The sequence below is a fragment of the Carcharhinus amblyrhynchos genome, chromosome 9 (assembly GCF_965287045.1).
Source record: "Carcharhinus amblyrhynchos chromosome 9, sCarAmb.v2.hapA, whole genome shotgun sequence".
NCBI lineage: Eukaryota > Metazoa > Chordata > Chondrichthyes > Carcharhiniformes > Carcharhinidae > Carcharhinus > Carcharhinus amblyrhynchos.
Window position 1 is genome coordinate 29,171,542 of NC_137332.1, and position 26,274 is coordinate 29,197,815.

The 26,274-nt window shown below is 40.7% G+C and overlaps 1 protein-coding gene across 3 annotated transcripts in view; it reads right to left on the reverse strand.

The window, feature by feature from the left end:
• zswim5 (zinc finger, SWIM-type containing 5) overlaps nucleotides 1-26,274 on the reverse strand; it is a 207,880-nt gene that overhangs the window by 25,906 nt on the left and 155,700 nt on the right. For all 3 annotated transcript variants that reach the window (XM_080195379.1, XM_080195380.1, XM_080195381.1), the window contains 2 exons: nucleotides 21,548-21,698; nucleotides 2,557-2,736 (listed from right to left, as the gene is read on the reverse strand). In XM_080195379.1, the coding sequence (XP_080051505.1) occupies nucleotides 2,557-2,736; nucleotides 21,548-21,698 (331 nt within the window). The remainder of the gene's footprint in view (nucleotides 1-2,556; nucleotides 2,737-21,547; nucleotides 21,699-26,274) is intronic.

A 26,274-nucleotide genomic window follows, 5' to 3' on the forward strand; every position in this document is an offset into this window, starting at 1 on the left:
TGCTTCTGTAAAAATTAGTGAGAGTTGTCGTGGTCATGCCAAATTTTCTTTAACCTCCTGAGAAAGTAGAGGCTTTGGTGGGCTTTCTTAACTGTAGCATCAGCTTAGCGAGATCAGGACAGGTTGTGGTGATCTGAACATCTTTGGCTAAGGGAAGAAAAATTAAAGCTGGGCAGGATATGCTTACCTGATGGAACCTATACAGAGCAAAACAGCTGCAGTATAAACATATCGTTTGAATGACTCGTGGAGAGGTGACTATGCAGATGTTGTCAATCTCCATGAGTAACTATGTTATGATTGCTAATGCAAAAGATTAAATTACATCATGCAGCCTGTCTAAAGCAAACTGCACACAATATGTTCGTACAATTTGGCACAACTTTCTTTGACCCAGTTCGTTCCTGCTAGCTCTGGATTGGTTAAGTGAATATTTCCTGACCCTTATGGCTGATATCTTATCAGAGATATCAATAAGTTTCTAAGAGTTTGGATAAAGTCGGGCTTTTATTAGATGACCTCCTCTAATGCCAATGATATTCTTATTGTGCTCACAGATTCCATTTCCTCTCTTCTGAAAAGGCTGAAGTATTTTCCTCTTCAAGCATAATGGTTTTTCCATCAGTCATTGATTTAGATGTGATCAAATGCAGAAATTATGAATTACATTTTACCATGCATCAAACTTTTTTAAACAGTTATGAGCCTTATAAGAATTTGAGCTCCAAATTTCTGGAAGCAGATACAAGAATATAATGGATATGGTACAGTATTTATGGTATAATACACTAAACTGGCATCAACATTAGTTTGGCTCATATTACCATGTTCTGTATGGAGTATAATCAATAACTAGATATAAAATATATATGACAGATTTTTGAAAATTAATTTACCCAAGTAATCAGCCAAAACACTGTCCTGATCCACTAAATTATTAAAGATGAAGACCATTCTCCTTTCCATTGCCGTCAGCATTTCCTCTGTTACACAATCACATTTGAAGCGTATTCTTGTGAGCCTGACTTTGCGTTACCTGCATTCATCCCACCTCTTTGAGGCCACTGAAAACCATTTATTTCTGGTGTCAGCATCAGTAGTTCTGCAAATATCTATTCCAGCTATCTCGAGCCCAGCCATACTAATATTCACACGATATTGGCATTTTATTAAGGGATCATGTGGAGCATGAACATCAGTGGGCAAATGGCCTGTGTTTGTCCTATAAAATTCTATGCAAACCAATAATTTAACTTGCAATTGTTGGACGTCTTTAGGATTATGCTTCATATTCCACATTTATCAGCAGAAATTGAAAATATGTTGGGCTCTTTAAAGGTCAAATGGTTCAGTCTCTGTTGTTAAGACCATCAGTTTACATAATTGTAACCAACCTGTTGCTTAAGCTATCGCTGGTAATAAATTACCTTGACAAAATAGGCAATAGACAATTTACACAGCTCAACTTTAAAAATGTGCAATTTATACATATTTAACAACTAAAAGATCCTCAACATTCACGTAGAGGATAATGTCTCTATAATTTTGTAGATAGAAATTGAAATTCTTCAGCACTGACATTTCTTACAATTCAGGTTATTAGAAGCAACTGTCTAAATCTAAACAGATGCAGACGGGGGAGAAAAAGTCCAAATATGGATCAAAAGAAAAAGTATTTAGTCAAACCCATTTCAATTGTTCCAAACTTGTGAAGAATGCTTTAACTTCCCCCTTAAACTTCATTGGTTGTGCTAGTTAATAAAACTGTTTGAATTTTCAACTAAAATGTTTTAAGAACATGACTGACTAAAGGTAGTTCCGTTTTAACTGTAAATTAATATCTGTGTATTTGCCATCAGTAAATGTTTCCTGCCGATCATTATTTCTATGCGAGATATAGTTTCAAGGGCACGCTCGCACACAAGGATGTAAATAAAATAGCCCCAGATACATCTTATTTTCTCTAGTAAAATTGAAGTGACCAACTTTCTGGAATAATTTGAACTTACATTTGTCTGTTGCTAGAACATTAAACTTGGTAATCAGGTTATGAGGGCTGTTAAGAGTGGAAGTAATTCCTCGGGTCTCTGCTGACACTGCACTGTTAATTACCTGATTTCTGTAAAAAAAAATACAAAGCCCACCAACACCCAATTCAACAAAAGCAAATTCCTATTCTGATTGTCATACAATGCCCTGTGCCTCAGTAAGTCTTGCTCCACAAAAAGATTCTTGAAATAAAATAGGCTACATCTTAAAAAAAAACTTTAAATTCATAGTAACAGAAATATGACTGTAGGTCAGTGAGGTTCATACATACTTGATTTGACTGCGAAGTTAGTAAGACATTTGCAGTTTACCATGACCATGTTATCTAAACTCTCTATTAGTAACACCCTTCTAATTTGCTTCCAGACATCAGCTATGCTTTTATTTGTGTGAATTGCCAGTCCTGAGAAATAAAACGATCATTCCAAGGGGTTCAGAATCATCAGAGATTTAACATCCACAAAGTGGAAACAGAAGAGCCCTTACACCATGCAGTGCAGCCCTTACCTTGATTCTGATTGGAGCTCTGAGGAAGAGCATTGGTGATGTTGGGTAACTCGTTGCCATAGTTTCCATCTTCCAGAGGACAGACATCCATGTCGTTCCACTTCTTCAGCTGTCGGAGCCAGGAGACTTTCTCGTCTGGTTTACAGTGAGGATTCAATACAATGCACACCCACAGTGCACCTGAAAAGGAAGGAGACAATTCTCAGTGATGAGGCATTTCAATCATTGCATTGTCAAGCAATGTGCACTGTAACCTAGGAATTGGATGTACTGTGGAATGTGCTCCATCAACACACAATAGGAAGAAGAAAACAATATCAAGCATTATAATTAAAACATGCACTAAAAACTGCCCACAAAACATGTATTGCAGCACTGTCACCTCCAGAAATTTCTGTACCCCATGCACAATGGTAACTTTTCTATGGCAAATTTCTGTATCCCGTGCAGGCTGACATATCCTTTTGTTGCCACATTTGTGTTTTCCTGACTAAATACTCACAGCAAGTTCATTTTTTCTTGTGCAGAAGAAATGGCTATCAAGTTTCAACCTTTTATGCTTCATCACCATTGTCATTCTGTCCAATACACCATATTGAATCTTATTGGGAATGCAATCTTTCCTGATGATTTTCAAACACTTTTCTCAGTAATAATCTAGTTTCCCTTCTAGCTTCTTTTCCAGTTTTAGTAAAAGTTGAATGGCAACAAAACACTTTTAAACATGTTTCATGAACTTAATGCAAGCTTTCAAATCATTTATAGTCATAACCTATTTTCTAATATTTTGATGAATTCGGGCCCCAAAGCATTACACATAGAGAGACTTGAACCCTGGTGTTGTTTCAGATTGTTCACTTTTGCTCTTCTATTGACTTGTCACATACCACAGCTGTCTCACAGCTTGTATTCTATTCTGTTGCTTAATTCAAGGATCTGCCTTTTAATGGTATTTTGTCCCTCAAGGATCCCACAACCCTCTTAAAGGCATTTATTTGCCTGTAGCAATAGGCTGTTTTTAAAGAGGTGGTTTGTTCATTAAATGCTGCTTGGTACATGGTGTTGACCAGTCATGGATTGCGGGTGACATGTTTACTGTATATATCGATCTATATCTGTCTAACGTATAAACGTATAAAAAGCAAGGGAAGCGTTCCAATTAGGCCAAGACAGGAGGCAAATGGAAGGGTGGTGAGGGAAAAGGAAAAGCAGAAGCAGACTGAAGGTGAGCGAAGAGTGGAAGGTAGGGATAGAGGAGGGGAGGAAGGAAGATGTTGCTTGGTGCTTTCACTTCAATTAGGTGAGAGTATTGGGGGCCAGCATCTTGCTCGTTGGTGGGGATAAAGAGTCAGTGGAAACAGCTCCCAATTGCTAAGTGTGGTGTAATGAGAAAACCTGCTCGTTGCAGGGTTGAAAAGAGATGACATATACACTGAAGCTTATTCAATAGACAATCAGAAATTTTGGTCAAGTTGTTACCCATTAGCGTTGGCATGCATTTTACGCTCAGTTGTGGCAGCAATGCAGGAAAGCAAAAGTTTCCAGTTCCCACCCACCCCGACTCCTGCTAAGGTTTATCTAACAAAAAAAAGAGCTACATCAGATGTTGCATCAAAATATATTTTTCTCTCTCACATTAACTGAACCTGTCTTCAGTTGTTTTTTGAAAGGAAATCTTTATTTTGCCATATTAAAGCCTTAAAAGCTTGTTCCCCAGCATTAATTAATCCAGTTCAGACCCAGGATATATCCCAACATCTTAAAATCACAGTGCAGAAGGAGACCATTTGGCCCATTGAACCTGCTTTGACAACAATCCCACCCAGTCCCTGTAACCCCACTTATTTACTCCACTAATCCCCCTGACACTAAGGGGCGATTTGACATTAATGGCCATCAACCTAACCCCCCACATCTTTGGACCGTGGAAGGAAATCCACGCAGAAACAGGGAGAATGTGTAAACTCTGCACAGACTGTCACCCAATGCCAGAGTTGAACCCTAGCGCTCCGAGGCAGCAGTGCTAACCACTGTGCCAAACCAAGGGAAGGTAAGGGTTAGAACAGACGTTGTATTTAGACATAGTGGGGGTCCAACAATTACATTGGTCAAATGCTAACGAATTGTTCATGTTCAGAAACCGAGAATATGCTCCTTTCGGAAATAAGGGGCCCGATTTTCCCATTGTGACCCACAACTTTTCTGGTGGGTCGGGTCAATAGATGCACATGTCAACCATTTTGCGGGTTTCCAGTGAGTGTTTACAACCCACGCGCATCTCCATGCGCTGCAGGGAACATGCAGAAAACCAACGAGAAGTGAGGTAAGTCATTTGAATATGTTTTACATACATTTTAAATGCTGACTGAGAATCAAGTTTTACCTCTGTCAATTCTACCCACCCTGCCAGGAGTATTCCATTCTGGTGGGGTTTAGACTAGCTCCCCACGTTCGGGGAACTAGTGGGAGACCCTGCCGGAGTGAGGGGGGAGGCCTAGGCAAGGGCATTTTGCCCCTTGGGCAGTGCCAGTCTGTTCCCCCAGCATTGCCCAAAGGGCAAAATGCCCTTGCCTAGGGGGCACCTTGACACTGCCCAACAGACATCAGGCAGTGCCAATGCGGTAGGGCCTATTGTGGACCGGCCCTAGGGATGATTAGTGAGATCCTGCCACCTCTGCATTGAGGCCAGTCTTGGCTGGAGGGAGGCCAGCTATTGGGACGGGCGTAGGAGGCAGGGGAGAGCAATCTGCCTCCCGCAGGGTGGGGGGAAATCACCACTGCTGGGGGGGTGGGGAGGGCTGGGTTTCAGGGCAGAGGGGTCAGGGCTGGCCCGGAAATTGTTATAGGGGCTGTGATCGGGCTGTGGGACTGGGCTGGAGGGGCAGCACTGTGGGGGTCCCGGGGCTGGCCAGCGATTGAGCTGGCCAACAAACAGGGAGATTGACAGATTGGGGCCACTGCGCATGAACGGAGTTCCAGAGCTATCAGACTCTGGCGTGAATGGGCCCCCACCCTGTTTTTAATGAGATTTCTGATTGTGACCTCTGCATTGCACAGAGTGCGGAGATTCAGGTTTGAAACTGCACTGAAAAAACGGTCGTGATCTAGAACAGTTTTCCCACTAATTCAACCTTTTTGGGAGAATCACCCCCAAGATTTATCAATATTCAGTTCAAAACTGCGTGATACCAAATACCATCATTTTGATGCAAAAGCATTTGTATGTAGAATGGAAAGATAGACAAGGCACCAAAAGCCCAAGGACAAAACAAAAAGAATGCAAATAATGACCATCTAAATAAAATTAAAGATTGGGTATTCAGCGTTGATCCCAGTAGTTGCTATCAGCACATTTCTGACTTAATGCATTCACAGAAAGTCAATGTCTTACAATTCTGTAAAAGTTATTAAAAAATTACACAGTAGCTTATCTGGCATTTTCACATTTCATAAAGATTTTACAACAGGTACTCAGTAGAAAATTACAATGCTGCCAAGCTATACTCCTAAACCTTGAAGGCAGACTATAAGGAGGAAGACACTATAATTTAACAAAATGCTTCCCTTTAAAAGATGATCTGTCAACATATTTCTTGAAGCCTCATCTGTCAAAATCCAGTCCAGAATACATTGTAGGCTCATCTTGTTGTTAGTCTGATATACCATAACATAGTTTGTTCAACCATAAAGTACTGTTCCAGGTTGGACTTGCACTGATTCAATATAATACAGCAACTTATATTTAGATTTAACAGAAGCATTATAAAACAAAGTATGACACTGAGCAACATATGATGTTATGTCAGATGGCCAAAAGTTTCATCAAAAAGGTAGGTTTTAAGGAGTGTTTTAAAGGGCAGAGTTCTAGAGAGGTTACTCTAGAGGATGGGGTGAGGTCATGGAGGGATGAGAATAAAGATGTGAATTTTGAAATCAAGGCATTACTTCTCTGGGTGTCAATGTGGGTCAGCCAACAGAGGGGTGATAGGGAAATGGGTCTTGCTGCGAGGGCAGGCATGGACAGAGTTTTGGGGGACTTGAAGTTTACTGAAGGTAGCGTGTGGAAAAATGTGGAAGTCAGAAATGCATTGGAGCTGTCAAGCCTCAAGACAATGAAGGAATAATGAGGGTTTCAAAAGGTCTGGAGGTGGAAATAGCAGTCTTAGTGAGGGTACAGAGGTCAGTAGCTCACTTCTGGGTCAAACATGACACAATAGTTGCAAATTGGTTTAATCTCAGACAGTAGCTAAGGGAGGAATGGATTTAGTAGTTAGGGAATAGAGTTTGGAATGGGGACTAATTGACAATGGCTTCTGTCTGCCCAATATCTAATTAGAGGAAATTTTTGATCCTCTAGTACTGGATGTTGGATAAGCAGTCTGAAAAGTTAGCAACAATGGAATCAAGAGAGATGGTGAGGAGGTGAAGCTGGGTGTCATAAACATGCACATGAAACTAATGCTGAGCCTTCTGATGATGTCACTGACGGGCAAGAATTGAGTTGAGAAATAGGAGGGGAAGTCTAAGGATCGACTCTTGGCGGACGCGAAAAGCAGGAAGAGAAGCCGTTGAGAGTGATTTCCTGGTAGATAAGAATGGAACCAGGTGAAAGCAGCCCCATGCAGTTAGATAAAAATGAAGTGACATTGGAGGAGGATGGTACAGTCAACCATGTTTAAGGCAGGTCAATAAGGGCAAGGCAACAAAATATTCAAGTACAGAGCACATAACTACACCAAAGATCTGGATTGGTGTCAAGGCAGATCTTGGAACAACAAAAACAACCACCACCTCATTGTAAAAATAGCTGTTTAATTAAACAGGTTGGATTTATATGCAATATATGATAAAAAAATACATCAAGTCCTCTGTAGAAATGCAATACAAGTTTGATTGCTGTCTAAAAATAATCTGAGAATATAGCGAATATCCAAGTTGATATTATTCAAGCAAAGGTTTGGCACCTTTAAGTCTCTCAGAAAACTATATCAAGGAAGAAAGTAGATTACAATCTTTGGATTCAAATGACTTTTAAACACTGGTAACCCTGAGACCTGTGAGCAACAAAGGAGTTGCGTAGTCCTTTCACATGGCGCCTTGAGAATAATATATATTTTCACCTGATTGTTCTGGTGGTGTAGATGATCAGGTGAAGCCACATTGTTCAGTCTTGGCTCTGGGTGAAGACCAATTTTTCGGGCTGTTTTTCAGCTGAATCAAGTTTTACTGCTGTCAATTCTATTCAAAATGGGAGAGGGTAATGAATCCTTGAAATTCTTTGCCACAGATGGCTGGGTTGTTAAGTATGTTTAAGGCTGAAGATTTTTTTTTAGGTCAGTAAGGCAATCAAGGGTTATATAGATAAGGCAGAAAAGTGGAGTTGAGTGTTATCACATCAGATCAGTCATGATCTCATTGAATGGCAGAGCAGATTCGATGGACCGAACAGGCTAATTCTGCTCCCATGTCTTATGGATAGTGAAGTTCCCTTTGGAAGATTTTGCTGTTAAATATTAAAAAGAGCCACAATGAAAAAAGTTGATTAAAATAATTGTTAAGTAATATAAATTTGAACGACATGATTGAAGCATGAGAATTTTTAACATTTTCCCTTCTTTTTATGATTATTTAATTTGTGCTCTCGCCATCACCTGCCTGTGAAAGCAATCTATCACCATTGACTTTATTGGGACTGTTTTTAATCACGAAGAAGATTACAATCAGGCAACACTTAACATCATCAGCCATAGCTAAAAAGCCCATCTCCTTCATAACTAGCCCTCATTCGCCATTGGCTTTTTACTATTCCTATTATGGTGTGCCCAAAACCATATACAATACTCCAACCACAATCTAAATAGGTTGTGCAAATTCAACATTCTTTCCTTACTTTTTCTATTCCATGCCGTTAAACATATGGCCAAGGATTCTGTTCTTCAAATTTATGGCGTCATTTGCTTGTATTTGCCACTTGCAATGACTTGGATAACTGCACAACTTCGGTCCTCTTACCTTTAAAAGTGCAGTGTGTTTTGGTACTCTTGCCTCCAAAATATATTTCACATTTCTCTACTACAAATCAGGTCCAACATCTTTACGCCCAACCTGTAAGGTCATGTCTTCCTGAATCTTTTACCAGCCTTGTCACAATTTGCTGTATATTTCAATTTTGTGCTATCAGCAAATTCTGACATTGATCCCTCAATTACTAAGTCCATACCATTTATGTATATAGTAAATCAGTGCAACTCCAACAAAGAGACCTGTGAAACACCACTCACTGAATCTTGCCACTCCCAAGAAATATTAACTTATCCCAAATCTGCTTTCTGCCCTGCAATCTTCTAAATGATGTGGAGATGCTGGCGTTGGACTGGAGTAAACACAATAAGTCGTCTCAAAGCACCAGGTTAAACTCCAACAGGTTTATTTGGTAGCAAATGCTACCAAATGTATGGCGTTTGCTACCAAATAAACCTGTTGGACTTTAAATGGTTATATTTCATATACTTTATCCTCACTATAAGTCTCTTATGTGCTTTTTGAAAATCCATGCAAACTTTCCCCATTGTATTTCCTTCATTGCTCCTTTGTTATTTCTTCAATAATATTGCAAGGTCGATTGAATGGGGAAAACCACAGGTGTGAGCTAGTCGTCTGCAACACAATAAAAGGTGACTGAGCTGCCAATTTGATTATTTTAAATGTCTATTGAACAATTTAATGGAGTACTTCTTTGAAGAAAAAGCTACCCAAATTTTTAAATTGAAATCTCCACCTCTGAAAATTAACCCTTTCACTAAATTTCCAATTTTTCACTTCCATATACATCAAGAACAGGAAGCTTTTCAGGCAGCATCTGATCTGTATTGGATCATTATATGCTTTCTAATTATCGAGTTTCATGGTTGGAATTTCAGCTCTGTAAGCCACATGATTATTCCCTCTTCTAATAAAACCTCATTGGGAGTCATACTCACTGGGATAAAGAGAAAGGTTTGACACAGAAATGGGGCATTCAGTCCAACCAATCTGGGCTAGCAATTACCTTGCATGAGTGTCCTAATTATAGAACATTACAGCACAGTACAGGCCCTTTGGCCCTCAATGTTGCGCCGACCAGTGGAACCAATCTAATGACCGTCTAACCTAAACTATTCCAATGTTATCCATATGCCTATCCACTGACCATTTGAACGCCCTTAAAGTTGGCGAGTCCACAACTGCTGCAGGCAAGGCATTCCACACCCTTACTACTCTCTGAGTAAAGAACCTATCTCTGACATCCGTCCTATAATTACCACCCCTTAATTTAAAGCTATGTCCCCTCGTGTTAGCCGTCACCATCCGAGGAAAAAGGCTCTCACTATTCATCTCATCTATTAACATTTACTCATTCTGATCCTGTATCTTTACAGGCACTTTTCTTTCATCCATCTATCCAATCTCATCTGAATACTGACACAGTTTTTGCCTCAGTCATTGACTGGAAGCTCCAGTCAATATTTAATATTGTACCTATGACCCCACATGAGTCTCTTCAACTACTATTTCTATCTAAACTGCCAATGTCTTCATAAATTTTAATAATAGATTGGCGGCACGATGACATAGCGGCTAGCACTGTTGCCTCACTGCGCCATGGACCCTAGTTCAATTTTGGCCTCGGGTCACTGTGAAGTTTGCACGTTCTCCCCATGTCTGGGTGAGTTTCCTCCGGTTTCCTCCCACAGTCCAAAGATGTGCAGGTTAGGTTGATTGGCCACCTTAAATTGACCTTAGTGCGAGGGGGATTAGCAGGGTAAATGTATGGGTTACAGGGATAAAGCCTAGGAAGGATTGCAGTTGGTGAAGACTTGAGGCCGAATGGTCTCCTTCTGTACTATAGGGATTCTATGAAAGGATTGTCATTCTGTAATTTACATCGTTCTCATGAAAAACATTAAATTTCTCAAATCTTTCTCTGTGCTTGTATTTCCTCATGTTAGGTAGTATCCGAGTTAATCTGATTTGTACATACTCTAAAATCCTCAATATCTTTTCTATAGTGTGGAGTGCTACAAGGGAGGCAATGGCCTAGTGGTATTATCGCTAGACTATTAATCCAGAAACTCAGCCAACGTTCTGGGGACCCAGGTTCTAATCCTGCCATGGTAGATGTGGGGGGGGGATTTGAATTCAATAAAAAATACCTGGAATTACAAATCTACTGATGACAATGAAACCATTGTTGATTGTCAGAAAAATTCATTTGATTCACTAATGTCCTTTAGAGAAGGAAATCTGCCACCCTTAGCCAGTCTGGCCCACATGTGACTCCAGAGCCACAGCAATGTGGTTGATTCTCAACTGACCTCCAAGGGCAACTAATGATGGGCAATAAATGCTGGCCAGCCAGCAGCACCCATGCCTCACGAATAAATAAAGAAAAAGATACACAGTACACAGCTGAGGTTATATATGCACATAAACACTCATCATTACCTCTTGGTTTCTGTACTTTCTATGTCATGATAAAAGCTAGAATTCCATAATGTTTTAATGGCTTTATTGACTGCCTTCAACATAGAATCATAGAATCCTTACAGTGCAGAAGGAAGCCATTCGACCCATCAAATCTGCACCGGCCACAATCCTACCAAGATCCTATTCCGTAACCCCACATATTTAACCAGATCATGCCCCTGACACTAGGGTCAATTTAGCATGGCCAATCAACCTAAGCTGCACAATTTTGAACTGCGTGAAGAAACAAGAGCACCTAGAGGAAACCCATGCAGACACAGGGAGAATGTGCAAACACCGCACAGACAGTGACCCAGTGACGGAATTAAACTCGGGTCCCTGGCACTGTGAGGCAGCAGTACTAACCACTGTGCACTGTACTGCCCAACATCCTATATGCTTGCAACCCAAATTGCTCTTCTCGTCTACAGTGCCAAACCCAGTTGTATTCAGAATAAGTTTACTGCATTGCCTCTCAATTACTGACATAGAATTCTAACTGACAATTGGTTACCCATTCCCAACTTTACCAATATCCCTTTGCAGCTTCCTTTGGTCTTCTGAAGAATCAGCAATACCTTCCATTTTGGCATCTCCTGCAAATGTCAACAAGGCATCAACTACACCAACATCCAAACTGATATGTACAATGAACCCTCCGGACACCATAACTCACTCCCTATCACTCAGAAAAATGTCCTGAACTTCTACTCTCCTTTCTGACTAGTTCGTAATCCTCAAATGTACAGGAATAGTATGTTCAAAATGACTCTGGAGAACAATATATTTATAAAAAACTATTTTAAATGGGGGAGATTCATGCAATATTATGTCTACAAATCATTCAGAAAGATTGAGACTCACTTGCTTGGACTGAAAAAAAATTCTGAATTGCACAGCTCCAGACTGGACAGTTCTTACAATATTCATTGTTGAGTGGTTGTGAAGAAAAAAAATCCCACTTTACAAGAATATTGCTGCATCGTATCTCTCTTCCAACTGGCACCACTTTTTTTGGGCTTGGTGCTATGACAAAATATTCCTGTTCTTAGCCTCAGCTTTCTAGGCTCATTATTTATTGAAGTAATGCGCAGATCGTTCTAAAACATTCACATTTTAGAAGCCCTGTCTTCAGGGAGGCAAGACAGGAATCTCAAGTGAAAAGGTCAAACACTGCATGTTCGGTTTTCAAAATAATGTAGTTCAGCTTGTACATGATCATTGAAAAGAATGCATTGTTTGGTGTTTAGAAACCATATGGACCTCTGGTCTTTGGTGAGTTAGCAGATCTCAACTTATGCAGTTGAGGATGTTACAATTAGCCTCCCTGGAATAATAATGAAACAAACATGTTAAAATCAGTTTGAGTACCCAGCCCTGATAAAACAGATGAGCACAGGCAATATGTGAAGAGTAATCACTTGGGAGAAGTGGCAGACGGCTTCCGGCATTGCTGCAACAGAATCCCAAAGTGTCAGCCATCACTCAGTGAATACCATGTTCACTTCTGAATCAGGATGCGAGTTTAAGTCCCACTCCAAAACAATGAGCACACAATCTAGGCGGAAACATCAGAGTAGCACCAGAGCAATGCACTGTTTCAAGAGCAGGCTTTCAGATGAGGTTCAAAGCAAGGTCCTCTCTTAAATGGATGTATAAGATCCTGGGGTACTACTTGAAGTGTAAGGGAGTGTTATGGCCAACATATGAACACCGAGAAAGACAGATGATCTGAGTTTTCACATCATTGCTGCTTGTGACAGTTTGTTGGACTGATACATTTCATGTGTTACAATAGTGACCAACCTTCAAATGTACTTCATTGATCATAAAGCATTTTAGGATGACCTCAGATTGTGAAAGGTGATATACAAATGCAAGTGATAATTCTTTAGAAATTATTGCAAGGGAGGAGTGGTGGGATATGGTGGAGGTGACGAGGGCTGGAAAAAGATGAGAAAAATAACTTGAAAGGGAAATTCTGCCAACCACACCCCACCCCCCTCCACCAAAACATCATTTTGAAATTCAAGAAAACCTCCAATCTATTTATGCCAAGCAGACCCTTGTTCAGGAAACTGTTCATCATCAATCATAATACTTCCTCGAATGTAATCTTGTATCATTCAGTGAAATGAATAGTGAAGAGTAGGCCACCATTTCCTCTTTATGAGGAGGGGATGGGGAGGAGAGTGGTGTAACATTGGGCAAAGGGAGCAAATCCAAGTTAAGGAATATGCACATACATTGGGATTCTTCCATAAATAATGGAACACAAAGCTGCTGTGAAGCATTCCATTAAGCAAATGAAAAAGGGCTAAATTATCATCAGCCCACAGACTACAAATGCAATTTGACTTTGTCCTGTTGGAACTGTAAATCCTTCACATTGGTCAATGGATTCATCATATTTATGCCACAGTAAAGCTGTGTTGACTGAAACAGAATCAGCTGTGGCTGAATAATCACCATCTCGCTCAACTGGGTTATGGTATTAATTTTTCCCTCCCCCTTCTCCTTTGCTTACTGGCAGCTTATTCAGGAGACATGTTGAATTGAATGCGCTACCAGAGAGGAAGATTAAGGTCAGCCTCTGGATTCATATTGAATAAAGATGCCATTTTTCTCCTGTTACATGTAATTAGGTTTTAATCTTGAGCCACAATACTGTGCAGACAGAAATAGGAGCTATTGGTTTCTAACCTTCACACAGACAATCAGGACAGAATGAAAGGCATTTAATCCTCTTCCACAGATCTTGTTTGCATGAAGTATTATTTTATGATGAAGGTATAAGTAAATTCAATGTTCAGCTGCACAACAATTTCTGAGGATGGAGATATATTTCCCAGCTGCAAAACATGAGTGATGTTTTATTTACTTTACAAACCATACAATGATATTCAGTTAGTAGGACATGAAGCATGTGGAGGTCAGGGATAGGTGTGTGAACGCTCTTGAGAATGTCAATATATCAAAGGAGAAAGTATTGAGCATCCTAAATTGAATTAAGGTAGACAAGTCCCCGGGGCTGAATGGGATCTATCCCAGATTACTCCAGGAGGCAGGGGGAAAAAAATAGTTGGGGCCTTAACAGATACCTTCGCATCCTCTTTGACTACAGGCAAGGCTCTAGAGGACGAGACTAGCCAATGTTATTTCCTTGTTTAAGAAAGGAAGCAGGGATAATCCAGTAAATTATAGGCCTGTCAGCCTGACATCAGTGGTGGGGAATCTTTTGGAGAAGATATCGAGGGACAGGGTACATGGATTAATTAGTGACAGGCAGCATGGGAAGGTCATATCCCACCAACTTGATTGAGCTTTTTGAAGAGGTGACCAAACATTATTGAGGGAAGGGCTGTGGATGTAGTTTATATGGACTTTAATAAGGCGTTTGACAAGGTCCCACATGGCATACTGGTACAAAGACTAAAATCACATGGAATTCAGGGTGGGCTGGCTAGATGGATATAGAATTGGTTTGGTTATAGGAGACAGTGAGTAGTGTTGGAAGAGTATTTTTCAGAATGGAGATCTGTAGCTAGTGGTGGTCCGCAGGGATCAGTGCTGGGACCTCTTGTTTGTAGTTTCTATAAATGATCTGGAGAAAATGTGAGAGGCCTGATTAGCAAGTTTGCAGATGATAAGATTGGCAGAGTTGCTGATAGTGCTGGAGATTCAGAGGATACAACAAGATGGGGTGGCACACTAGCACAGTGGTTAGCATGGCTGCTTCACAGCACCAGGCACCCGGGTTCGATTCTTGGCTTGGGTCACTGTCTGTGTGGAGTTTGCACGTTCTCCCCGTGTCTGTATGGGTTTCCTCTGGGTGCTCTGGTTTCCTCCCACATTCTGAAAGACGTGTTGGTTAGGTGCATTGACCCAAACAGGCGCTGGACTGTAGCAACTAGGGGAATTTCACAGTAACTGCATTGCAGTGTTAATGTAAGCATTACTTGTGCCTAATAAACTTTATATAGATAGAATGGAGACTTGGGGACAGGAATAGTGGATGGAGTTTAATCTGGATAAATGCAAGATGATGCATTTTGCAGGATAAAATTTAGGTGTGAATTATACTGTAAATGGCAGAACCCTTAGGAATATTAACAGAGGGATCTGGGCATGCAGGTCCACGGTTCCCTAAAAGTGGCCAACATGATTAAGGCGGCACATGGCATGCTTGCCTTCATCGGCTGGGGTACCGAGTTGGGAAATCATGTTGTAGCTATATAAAACCTTGGTTAGGTGACCTATGGAGTTCTGGCATGCAATTCTGGTCACCGTATTATAAAATGTGGAAGTTTTGGAGAGTGCAAAGAAGAGTTGTCAGGACATTGCCTGGTCTCACAGCTTTCGGCTATGAGGAGGGGTTGAATAAACTAGGATTATTTTCATTGGAAAGACAGAGGCTGAGAGGAGACCTGATAGTCAACAAAATTACGAAAGGGGTAGACAGGGTGGATAGTCAGAGGCTTTTTCCAAGGTTGGAAGTGTCAGTTCAGGGGTGAACAAGCTTAAGGTGAGAGGGGGAAAGTTTAAGGGAGATGTGCAGGGAAAGTTTTTCATGCAGTGAGTGGTGGATGCCTGGAACACACTGCCAGAGGATGTGGTGGAAGCTGGCATTGAGTGTTGCTTTTAGCAACTGCTTAGTGTCATTAAGTGTCCCTTCTCTCTCTTGTAGAGAGATGGAGGAAGAAAACACAGTCTGAACCACATTTAAGAGGCATCTGGATGGGTACATGAATTGGGAGGAATAGAGGGATACGGACCAAGTAAGGGCACAAGGTTTTTTTAAGTTAGGGCATCATGATCGGCACAGGCTTGGAGGGCTGAAAAGCCTGTTCCTGTGCTGTACTTCTTTGTTCAAAGTAGAACCATAGAAAATTACAGTTCAGAAACTGGCCTTTTGGTCCTTCTTCTCTGTGCCGAACCATTTTTTGCCTAGTCCCACTGAACCGCACTTGGACCAAATCCCTCCACACCCCTCTCATCCACGGACCCATACAAGTTTTTCTTAAATGTTAAAACTGACCCCGCATTTACCGCTTTATCCATCAGCTCATTCCACACTCCCATCACTCTCTGCGTGAAGAAGCCCCCCCCTAACATTCCCTTTAAACTTTTCTTCTTTCACCCTTAACCCATGCCCTCTGGTTTTTTCTCTCCCCTAGCCTCAGTGGAAAAAGCCTGTTTGCATTCACTATCTATGCCCATCAAATTCTTATACACCTCTATCAAATCTCCCCTCATTCTTCTACGCTCCAGGGAATAAAGTCCTAAGCTATTCAATCTCTCTCTCTCTCTAACTCAGCTTCTCAAACCCTGGCGACATCCTTATGAACCTTCTCTGCACTCTTTCAACCTTATTTACATCCTTCCTGTAACTAGGTGACCAAAACTGTACACAGTACCCTAAATTCAGCCTCACCAATGCCTTATATAACCTTACCATATCACTCCAACTTTTATACTTGATACTCCGATAGCTCCGAAGTAGCTGTTATACATAGTAAAGATGCATCATTTTTTAATGGAGTCCTTATGGCCAAATTTTTCTCATTTTAAATGACTGCTTCAAATGCATGTTTCTCTTGAGGTTCTCTCTTTAAGTTAGACTATTTCACTGCATTCTTCCACTCTTCCTTTTAAATAATTCTAGGCTATCTGAAAAAGCAGAAAACTAAGCCTCTGCCTTTCCAAATATAGCAATAAGTTTTTCTCTCAGATTTTATCCTCCGTGTACAAGTGTGTTCTCTCAGTCCATAATACATCACATCAGCGCTTTCTGTGCATTTACACAAGTTCAGCATCAATATGAAACATTTTCAACATTATGGTCAGAGTGAAGGGGAGCGGACTACGGGTCCATGGATGAGGATTTCCGCTTGGAATGGGAATTCAAAAAAAAAAATCAGCTTCACTGTTGCCACACTGAGCCCCAAGTTTCGTTGCAACAGCAGGCTAAAAGATGGAGGGGTTGGAGCGAGAATGAGAGGGGGGAGTAATGGTGATCTGCAGACATCATTCATTTGGTGGCACAGTGGTTAGCACTGCTGCCTTACAGTGCCAGGGACCTGGGTTCAATTCCCGGTTCGGATCACTGTCTGTATGGAGTTTGCATGTTCTCTCCCCTGTCTGCATGGGTTTCCTCTGGGTGCTCCAGTTCCCTCCCACAGTCCAAAGATGTGCAGGTTAGGTGTATTGGCCATGCTAAATTCTCCCTCAGTGTACCCAAACAGGGACTGGAGTGTGGCAGCCAGGGGATTTTAACAGTAACTTCATCACAGTGTGAATGTAAGTGTACTTGTGACTAATAAATACACTTTTGAATTTAAATTCGGAATATGGAGGTGGTCTCTTAGTTTCAGAGGGAGGGGAAACAACTTGGTGCTTTGCTGTGGGAATACAGCCATTTTGACATACAGCCATGCCAGGGTAATTATTGTGTGTTCGGTAGGGCTTACTGTGCAGTACCAGAATTTCATGTTTTCATGCCATACCTAATGCCAATGCCATGCAGCTTACCGCAACCATTTGCACATTCTTTTACATTTCCAATTTTTTTCCCCTTGCCTTTTGAGATGATTTTTAACATAATTAACAGGTTCCTGCTTCTCCATTAAACACTCTGTAAATTGTTCACCAATTAACTTCCTCTTGGCGATTGCAGTATCAGTTGGCACTTTTCCTCCTCCTTTTTGTTATTTACACAAATAAGCTGGCCTGTCTTTCAGTTTTCAAATCTGAACAGTATATGCCCGAAATATCAAATGCGAGTCATCCATTTATGAATACCCACTGAGCCATCGTGCATCTCAGATTTTCAGTATTTGTATTTCTTCTTTCAAAAATGTGCAAAGTAGCTAAGATGGCACAAAGGCCTGTTTACATAGAAGGAAAAAAACAACAAAATGAATAGAACCAGGGCAGGAAGGGAGGCTGAACCTGTCGGCATAAAAGGTGGTGGATTGGGGCGGGAAGGCAGAAGAAAAGATGGGTTTACGTTTTGCATGCAATCCCTGCATCAGAACATGGTTTTGGTGGGAGAGGACTTGTGACTGGTATGTTAATTTCTGCTTAGATCATTCATCTGTTTCCACTTTGTTTCAATTTCAGACCCCTTGGACGTGTAAATATTCACCCATCTAATTTCTCTCATTTTCCCCGTCTTGTTTTCTACAAGTTCTCCTTGTTTTAGCAACTGCACAGGCCCCCAGGGATTTCAGTTTGTACCTCCTTTTCTAACAGGGGGAACTATTGAAATTTAATTTGTCCATCTTCAGAGTTCGGGCGTCCAGACCATTAATTCAGAATTTGGCCAGGCCGCACATCGTATCCGCCACCCTGCTGCAGTGGGACTCAATAGCACCGTATTATACCACATCTGTCTCTGGCGTTGCAGTACAAATCTCAGCAGAATGGCCAAAGGAATTAAGCTCACTTACTGACCCTGTTGACAATTAATGTCCTTCAAAGATGTCATAATGGCTGGCATCTTTTCAAGTTTAAGTTCGTTTATTACTGTCATAAGTAGGCTTACATTGCAATGAAGTTACTGTGAAAATCCCCTAGTCATCACACTCTGGCACCTGTTTGGGTACAGCATGGCCAATGCACCTAACCAGCACATCTTTCGGACTATGGGAGGAAACTGGAACAATTGGAGGAAACCCACATGGACACAGAGAACATGCAAACTCTGCACAGTGACCCAAGCCGGGAATTGAATCTGGGTCCCTGGCAATGTGAGGCAGCAGTGCTAACCACTGTGCCACATGCACTGCTGAACTATCACTGTTCCCATTCTGAATTTCAGTGAAGTGGAGCATCAGAACACAAAGGCAGAGAATTCAGCTTAAAACCTCAGCAGTTAGGTAGTCCCCAACTAACAGTTTTGAGTAGAACACATTAACCGACAAACATCAATATACGAACTGATACCTTCCTATGTAAGATCTAAGTTCAGACAATCTAGATTTGTAGCTTCCCATATTTTATCTTTATTAAATGAATTGTACATGCTGGTTGCAGATTGGTTCTACTAATATTACTGGCCATGCGCACATTCTTTACTGCACAAATGAGAAATAAATAGAGCATATCACATCAGCAAAGATGTGATATGACATTTAAAAGCCTTGTGACTGGTGGAATGTATTCTTAGCTCCAAGAATTATACCCATTTATATGTCAGCGTCCTCATACCTAACGTTGTCTAATTATTTTGATTTATTCATTTTTTTATTAAAGAAGGTTTTGAAATTTCAGACTAATCTCATTCCAGAGAAGTACAATGCAAGCTCCAGGATCAAATATCTCACTTTTCTGCAGGGTATCCTTCAGCCATCACATCTAGACATTCAAGTTAATATCTACAAAGCACATATTGGTGGCAATGATTAGCACTGCTGCCTCAGACAGTGACACAAGTCGGGAATTGAATTTGGGTCCCTGGCGATGTGAGGCAGCAGTGCTAACCACTGTGCCATGAGCACTGCTGAACTATCACCATTCCCATTCTTAACGTCAGTTAAGTGGAGCAGGGACCCAGGTTTGATTCCCAGCTTGGGTCAAAATAAACTCTACATTCAACAACTTCAATTATGGTATCCATTTCAGAATACCTATAATGACACAGTGGTAATGTCACTGGACAGCAATCCAGAGACCCAGGCTAATGCTCTGGGGACACGGGTTCAAATCCCACTACAGAAGATGGTGGAATTCATGATGAACTTGTATGAGAAATTAGTTAGGCTTCATCGGGAATACTGCATCCAATTCTTTTTTTTGGGGCTGCACGATGGCAGTGATTAGCACTGCTGCCTCTCAGCGCCAGGGACCTGGGTTCAATTCTGGTTCCGGGTCACTGTCTGTGGAGCATGCACATTCTCCCTGTATCTGCATGGGCTTTGTCTAGGTGCTCTGGCTTCCTCCCACACTACAAAGATGTGTGGGTTAGGTTGATTGGCCATGCTAAATTGATCCAATGTCAGAGGGATTAGCAGGGTAAACGTGTGAGGTTACAGAAATAGGGCCCAGGTGGGATTGTACTTGGTGCAGCTTGATGGGCGAAATGGCCTCCTTCTGCATTGTTGGGATTCTATGATTCCAATCTTAGCTCTCTTAGTTTCTTCATAGCTGAGGGGATTTCTGATGGAGGAGGCTCAGTCAAGGCATGGGTGGAGGGAATTCTCTTTTTTGTCACAACTGGTGAATCCATTATGTTTGGAATTTTCTGGCCCTCCCTCTGGTAGGAGGCTCACCAAATTCAATGGACTTCTGAATCAATTGCCTCACTTTACAGTCCCATTATTCTGCCCTATTTTTTACTTACTTTTCTGTTTTGACTTCATATTGGTTAACTATGGACCTGGCCATTTTCTACCCCATTTGTTAGTTTTTCTTTGTCGAGACGTATGTTTGTTTGCATCGACGCCTCTTGATAATTTTCATCCTAGCCTTTTCATTCTTTTGTCCCCTTTAAATCTTTGTTGCATCTCACTGATGATCTCTTGCATTATTTTGTATACAAGATTTTGCAGCTCATTAAACTACTTCTCTCTCTCCGATTGATACATGAGGTCATTCACCCTCTTCCCTTCCTTTTTGCTGTTTCCCACCACCTCCCTGCCCCGTGTTATTAAAATGGCTATCTTCAATTTTCTCGAGTTCCGAGGTATAAACCCAAAACTTTTTTTTAAGGTTGAAAGACATTGGCCAGAATCCTCGGTGGAATTCTGTCCCACCGGCAGCACATCCCAACCTGCGGGCTCCCTCTGGCATGGGGTGATATCAGTGGAAATTCCCATTGACAGTGGTGCGACCAGAGAATCCCGCCATTAGCAAACAATGCACCACCTTCCGCCAGTGGGAAACACGCTGCTGGGAAGCTGGAGAATCTTGTCCATTGGCTAACTTGCTGTATATTTCCAAAATTTGCAAATTTTCCTTTACTTTTGTTTTGTGTCTTGTTTTTAATTTTACCTTTTCAGAAATTACAACAGAAATTTGATATCTGATCACAAGAACAACCTTCTGCTGAATACAGTCTGGCAAAAAAAGCAACAAAATCGAGTCCCTGAGGTCACATCCGCTCTATGATGATTATAAAGAAATCTTGGCATTGAATTTTAGAACATGTTATTGAAAAATCATCAAAATGCCATGAAATAAATTCTCAAACGATAAGATAATCCCATGCAACATGACAAATATCTGTATTTTTTGAGTTCTTCCCAACCCCTCCTTTGTAAACAAACCGTTTCAAGCATCAGTTGAGAAATTTCTACAATTTTCAATTTCATCTTCCAAATTTTAGTTGTATCTACCAGAAAAGGGGGGTTCTCTTTATCTTTAACAAAACCAGATTGCAAATACAGTTGATGATTAACGCAGAAAATGGCAAATGGAAAGAACTATTGGGAGCAAGGGTTCAAATACTGGATTCCTCTTGTACAGCCTTCTGCCCTACGCTTACCTAATTCATCCCAGAGCTGTCGGCACTTGTCCGTCATGCCCGTGCCTTGCTGCCTCCAGAGAGAAAGTCGGGGATCAGCCATGAACTGTTCTGTTATTAATGTCAGCATTCTGGCACCATTCGAATCCCTCATCTTCAACATTTCTCGTACCTGTGATCAATACAACATTTTAAAAATCTGCAGTGAGTGGGAATCTGATGCTTTGCTAGAGAACTGGTGCTACTCCAAGAAATTGTCCCCTCCACTTTAAAGCAAATCAAAATATTTATTTTTTAAAATAATTGATTTCAGAAAGTTCACTTTTTCTAAAAGAAATCAAGAAAGGAGAATACTTTCAAGAGAAAATTCTGAAACAGCACAATTAGTGTAAAACATGTGTTGACTTGCGTTTCATTCATCACTGCACCTGCTATGTCAGTAAATAATGTAATAGTGATCAGTTAATATTCACATCAACATTCTAGGTGGTCAACACTGTAACAAAGTGTGCAGACAGTGAAGCCACAAAATAAAATGCCAAAAAAGGACTTGATTGTTTCCAATGCTTAAAGGCTACACATATGCTAAATGAATTCTTCATTTCAGTGTTCACAGAGGTCAAACTGATAACAGTTGAATTTTGATGGCTTTGGTCTTTGAGCTGGAAAGTGTTTCGGCTCATTCTAACTGCTTGTTAAGTATCCAGTCATGACAGTACCAAAGCAGTTGTAGATAGGAACAGCAGGGTGGCATTTGCATGGATGTGGAAGCAGATCTCTTTCAGGAGATGGTGTTGCCATAAGATGATAACTGAATTAAGGAGGTAACTAGAAGGACTCTGATGTGGTAATGCACAAATTAAGAGAAGCCTATCAGAAATGCCTTGGCTTTCATTGGTCACACAACAAGGATAATGTACAATTCTTTCTATCAAAGGATGGGATCAAGTATGTTAAAGGTTGCAAGCAGGTTGAGGAAGACCATGAAATATTAACCGTGAGGTAAAGAATCTTCCTCAATCCCGTGGTTATGGATCTTGTACTAAGGAGGGGAGAAAAATCTGATTGGCAAGATTCAAGCATTATACAAAGATGGAATTTCAAAAACATGCTCCAGTTTGGCATAAATGCCAGAAGAAGGGAAACAAATTCAAGCTTAGAAGGTAAAAAAGCAGTTTAATTGTAACTGTTTTATGCTGGAGTTCCCAAACTGGGTTCTGCAGAAGCTTGCAGAGGCAGCAGCAGAGGGAGTGGATGGAAGCAGTGGAGAGCAAGGAAAATTCTAAATAACGGGTATTGTATGACAGAAGTTTTTCCACAGGCGAGGCTGATGTGAGAGGGTAATATATGCATACATTTTGCTAAAAAAGACTTGTATACATTTGGATTTGGTATTTCCATCTATTTTACGCAAAAAAAACCTGTCTTCAACATAAGAATATATGGGGTCCATCAATGCTTTTGGGTGGGCACTAGGGCTTCCACAGTTGGAAAAGTTTGGGAGATCCTAACTTAATTCTTTGGCTATTGAATGTGGGGAACAAACTAGTCAGTGAGGCAATAAATGTGGGAAAATTTAAGGAAGGCTTGGATAGGTATTTACTGGAGTGCATATTTGTTTTTACAAAGTCAGATAAACTACAGCATCTTTCCCATTCTGTATTTTCATATGGCTCTATTACACCACCCATGCTGGTCTTTTAAAAATCGTGAAGGAGCTTGAGGTTTACTCTAATCTTTGTACACAGTTAACTCTTATAAATGGAATACAAGGTTCAGATATTCTAAACTACATTATTGATTAAATGTAAATGCAGAATTTGTGACCATTTGAAAAAATAGACTATCTACGAGTTAATGCCATGCATCAATATTCATCTCACGAACAGTGGAAAAATAAATTTCAGAGCTTACATAAATTTGGTGAGTGGGTGGAGAATCTCCTTGTGCAACTATTGGCACAGTGAGAAAGTTTAAATCTTGTGGTCAAATGCTTCACTGCTCTGTTAGAGTAAGTTGTGTAATATAGACCGACTTAAAATACAATTGAAAGCTTCTGAAGCATGTTGCATTTTTGTCATTAATTTCTTAGCCAAACACCCTGCAAGGTCATATACATCATAGCAATGGGTTTAGTTGCACCATTTATTTTGTGGCATTGCATCTTTATTGAACATGATTGAATATTAAAATCAAATATTTCCACTGAAAAGTCTCATTTAACGATACAGTACAGATGACGACCATTTGTGCCTGTGCCGACTCTTTGAAAGAGCAATTCTGTTCCAGCTTGGTCCCACTAAGTTCTGTATACATTTTTATGAACAAAAGATCAAGGTTGCAAAGTGTTACCTATAAATAACCAATATCCCTTTGATTCAATGTAAGCAGGGCTTGGCAGAGGGAAGTAGGCCCTTTTTCATCTGGTGACAATTTTGACTTCTCTTCCCCTGTCCCCTTTGAGTAAATCACATGTGGATTCACCATTCCCAAGATGAGAAAATTGGACTTGAAACACTTTGTTTCTCTCTCCATGGATGCTGCCAGACTTGCTGAGTTTTTCAACACTTGTGTTTTTATTTCATATCTACAGCAGCTATAATATTTTGTTTTTATTCAAGCACATGTAGATGTTGGGCTAGTATAGGACTGGACACAGTTGTCATTGGCTGTTTTTCATCTTCAGTGAAATAGCTGATCAACCTTCTTGACCTAGGCTCATACATGAAGAGCAACCACTCAGATAAGATGCCAGAAGGATGGTAATGACTGCAGAACTAGTAACCAAGCATAAGTCACTGCCCCAAGCAGAAAGCAGACACATTGACAAAAGAGTAGAAAGGAATTTACTTCTTCAGGAAAATGAAGACAATTTTCCCTTCTTTTTCCCCCTAATAAACTTGATTGGATTGTATTTGTGATATTAACTCTTTTTCCACTATGCTAATCTTTCAACTTCAATTCAATCCTAAAAGTGGTCCAAACTCCAGAAGAAATCATTGTTAGCGGATATGAGCAATAATCGCACTAGGATCTATAGGTACACTATTGTCTAAAGTACTGAACTGTCTGGACATGTCCTTTTCGAGAAGCACTTATCGTTAGTTTAATTTATTTGATTTTTTTTTCCCTCTGTTACAGCCAAGTTCTTAGGCATACGTCGATATAACTAAATATTGAAACATGCAGCCAACTATTACCTACATCAATGCAACCTTGTAGCCAATTTTGTAGCATCGCACAAAATGGAAATATGCTATGTTTTTCTTTTCCATCAATTTGCTGAGATAGCTTTGATTACTCCCTGTTGCATCTGATAGCATTTGCACTTAAGCTAAGTTTAAAGGGCAAGTGAAAGTGTTCTTGAATCTTAAATTCACCCAGTGTGACAATGCACAATAAGGCACTGTTCCAAGTCACCCATTATATCTGTAATTAGAGAAGGATGGGGAAGAGAATGCAAAAAAAAGTCTTCAAAAAATGCATTTCTGTTCGTTAGTCAATAAAGCATAAACACTTTTCTCAAAAGAATAAACTAAGTCGACTCAATACTGGTCAGCGCTGCAACAGATTTATTTTTAAAAGGTTGGGACGATGTTGGCATTCAGTGGTGTTGGTATATTAATTGTATTTAATTGCACGCAGACGGTGGTCATTAACCAAATCCCCATGTTCCTATAAATATAAACTGCTACAAAAGTCAAAAAGCAAATGAAACCAGATAGACAATCCAGCATCAGTTTCAGCATCAACTGAAATGACAATGGCACACTAGCCCTGTTAACACTGCAAAGTCCTTCTCACTACTTACTTTGTGGGCTTGTGCTAAGATTGAGAGAGCTGTCCCAGAGTAGTCAAGCAACAGTCTGACGTAGTCACACTGACCGAATCATACCTTAAAAACAACATTCCAGACACAATCACCACCATCTCTGGCTACATCCCGGATCAGCAGCGGTATATATCCACTGAAGGGGAGGGGGGTGGTGGCAGGGAGGGGACAGATTAGTATACACTCAAAAGGGAGTTGCCCTGGGAGCCCTCCACACTAATGTGGAGATGCTGACATTGGACTGAGGTGGGCACAGCAAGTAGTCTCACAACACTGGGTTAAAGTCCGACAGGTTTATTTGATATCACAAGCTTTCAGAACGCTTGATGAAGGAACACCTGAAGGGATAATGCTCTGAAAGCAAATAAACCTGTTGGACTTTAACCTGGTGTTGTGAGGCTTCTTACTGAGTCCTCAACACTGACTTTGGGATCATGAAGTTTCATGGCACAGATGAAATAAAGACAAGGAACCCTCCTGCTGAATACCACCGGCACCAGAATTGTGATCAACACTGTGTAACATCATGACTTACATCCAGCACTCTACCTTTACCATCAAGCCAGGGTGTGGTCAAGAGTGCAGGAGGGCATGCCAGTAGCAGTACCAGGCATACGTAAAATGAGGTGTCAACCTGATGAAGCTACCAAACAGGACTACTTGCATGCTAAATAGTGGTAGCAAGAAAGGTGAACGAGAAAGATAAAAAGAGAGAAAATAAACTACAATGCGAGGAATAAAAAAAAGACAATAAGAGCTTCTTTAAATATATAATATATAAAAAAGACAGACAGAGGACAAAGTGAACATAGGCTCCTTAGAAAATTAATCTGGGGAGGTAGCTATGGGGGAACAATGAAATGGCAGAGAAGCTCAACAGATATTTAGCATAGTCTTTATGGTGAAAGATACTTCG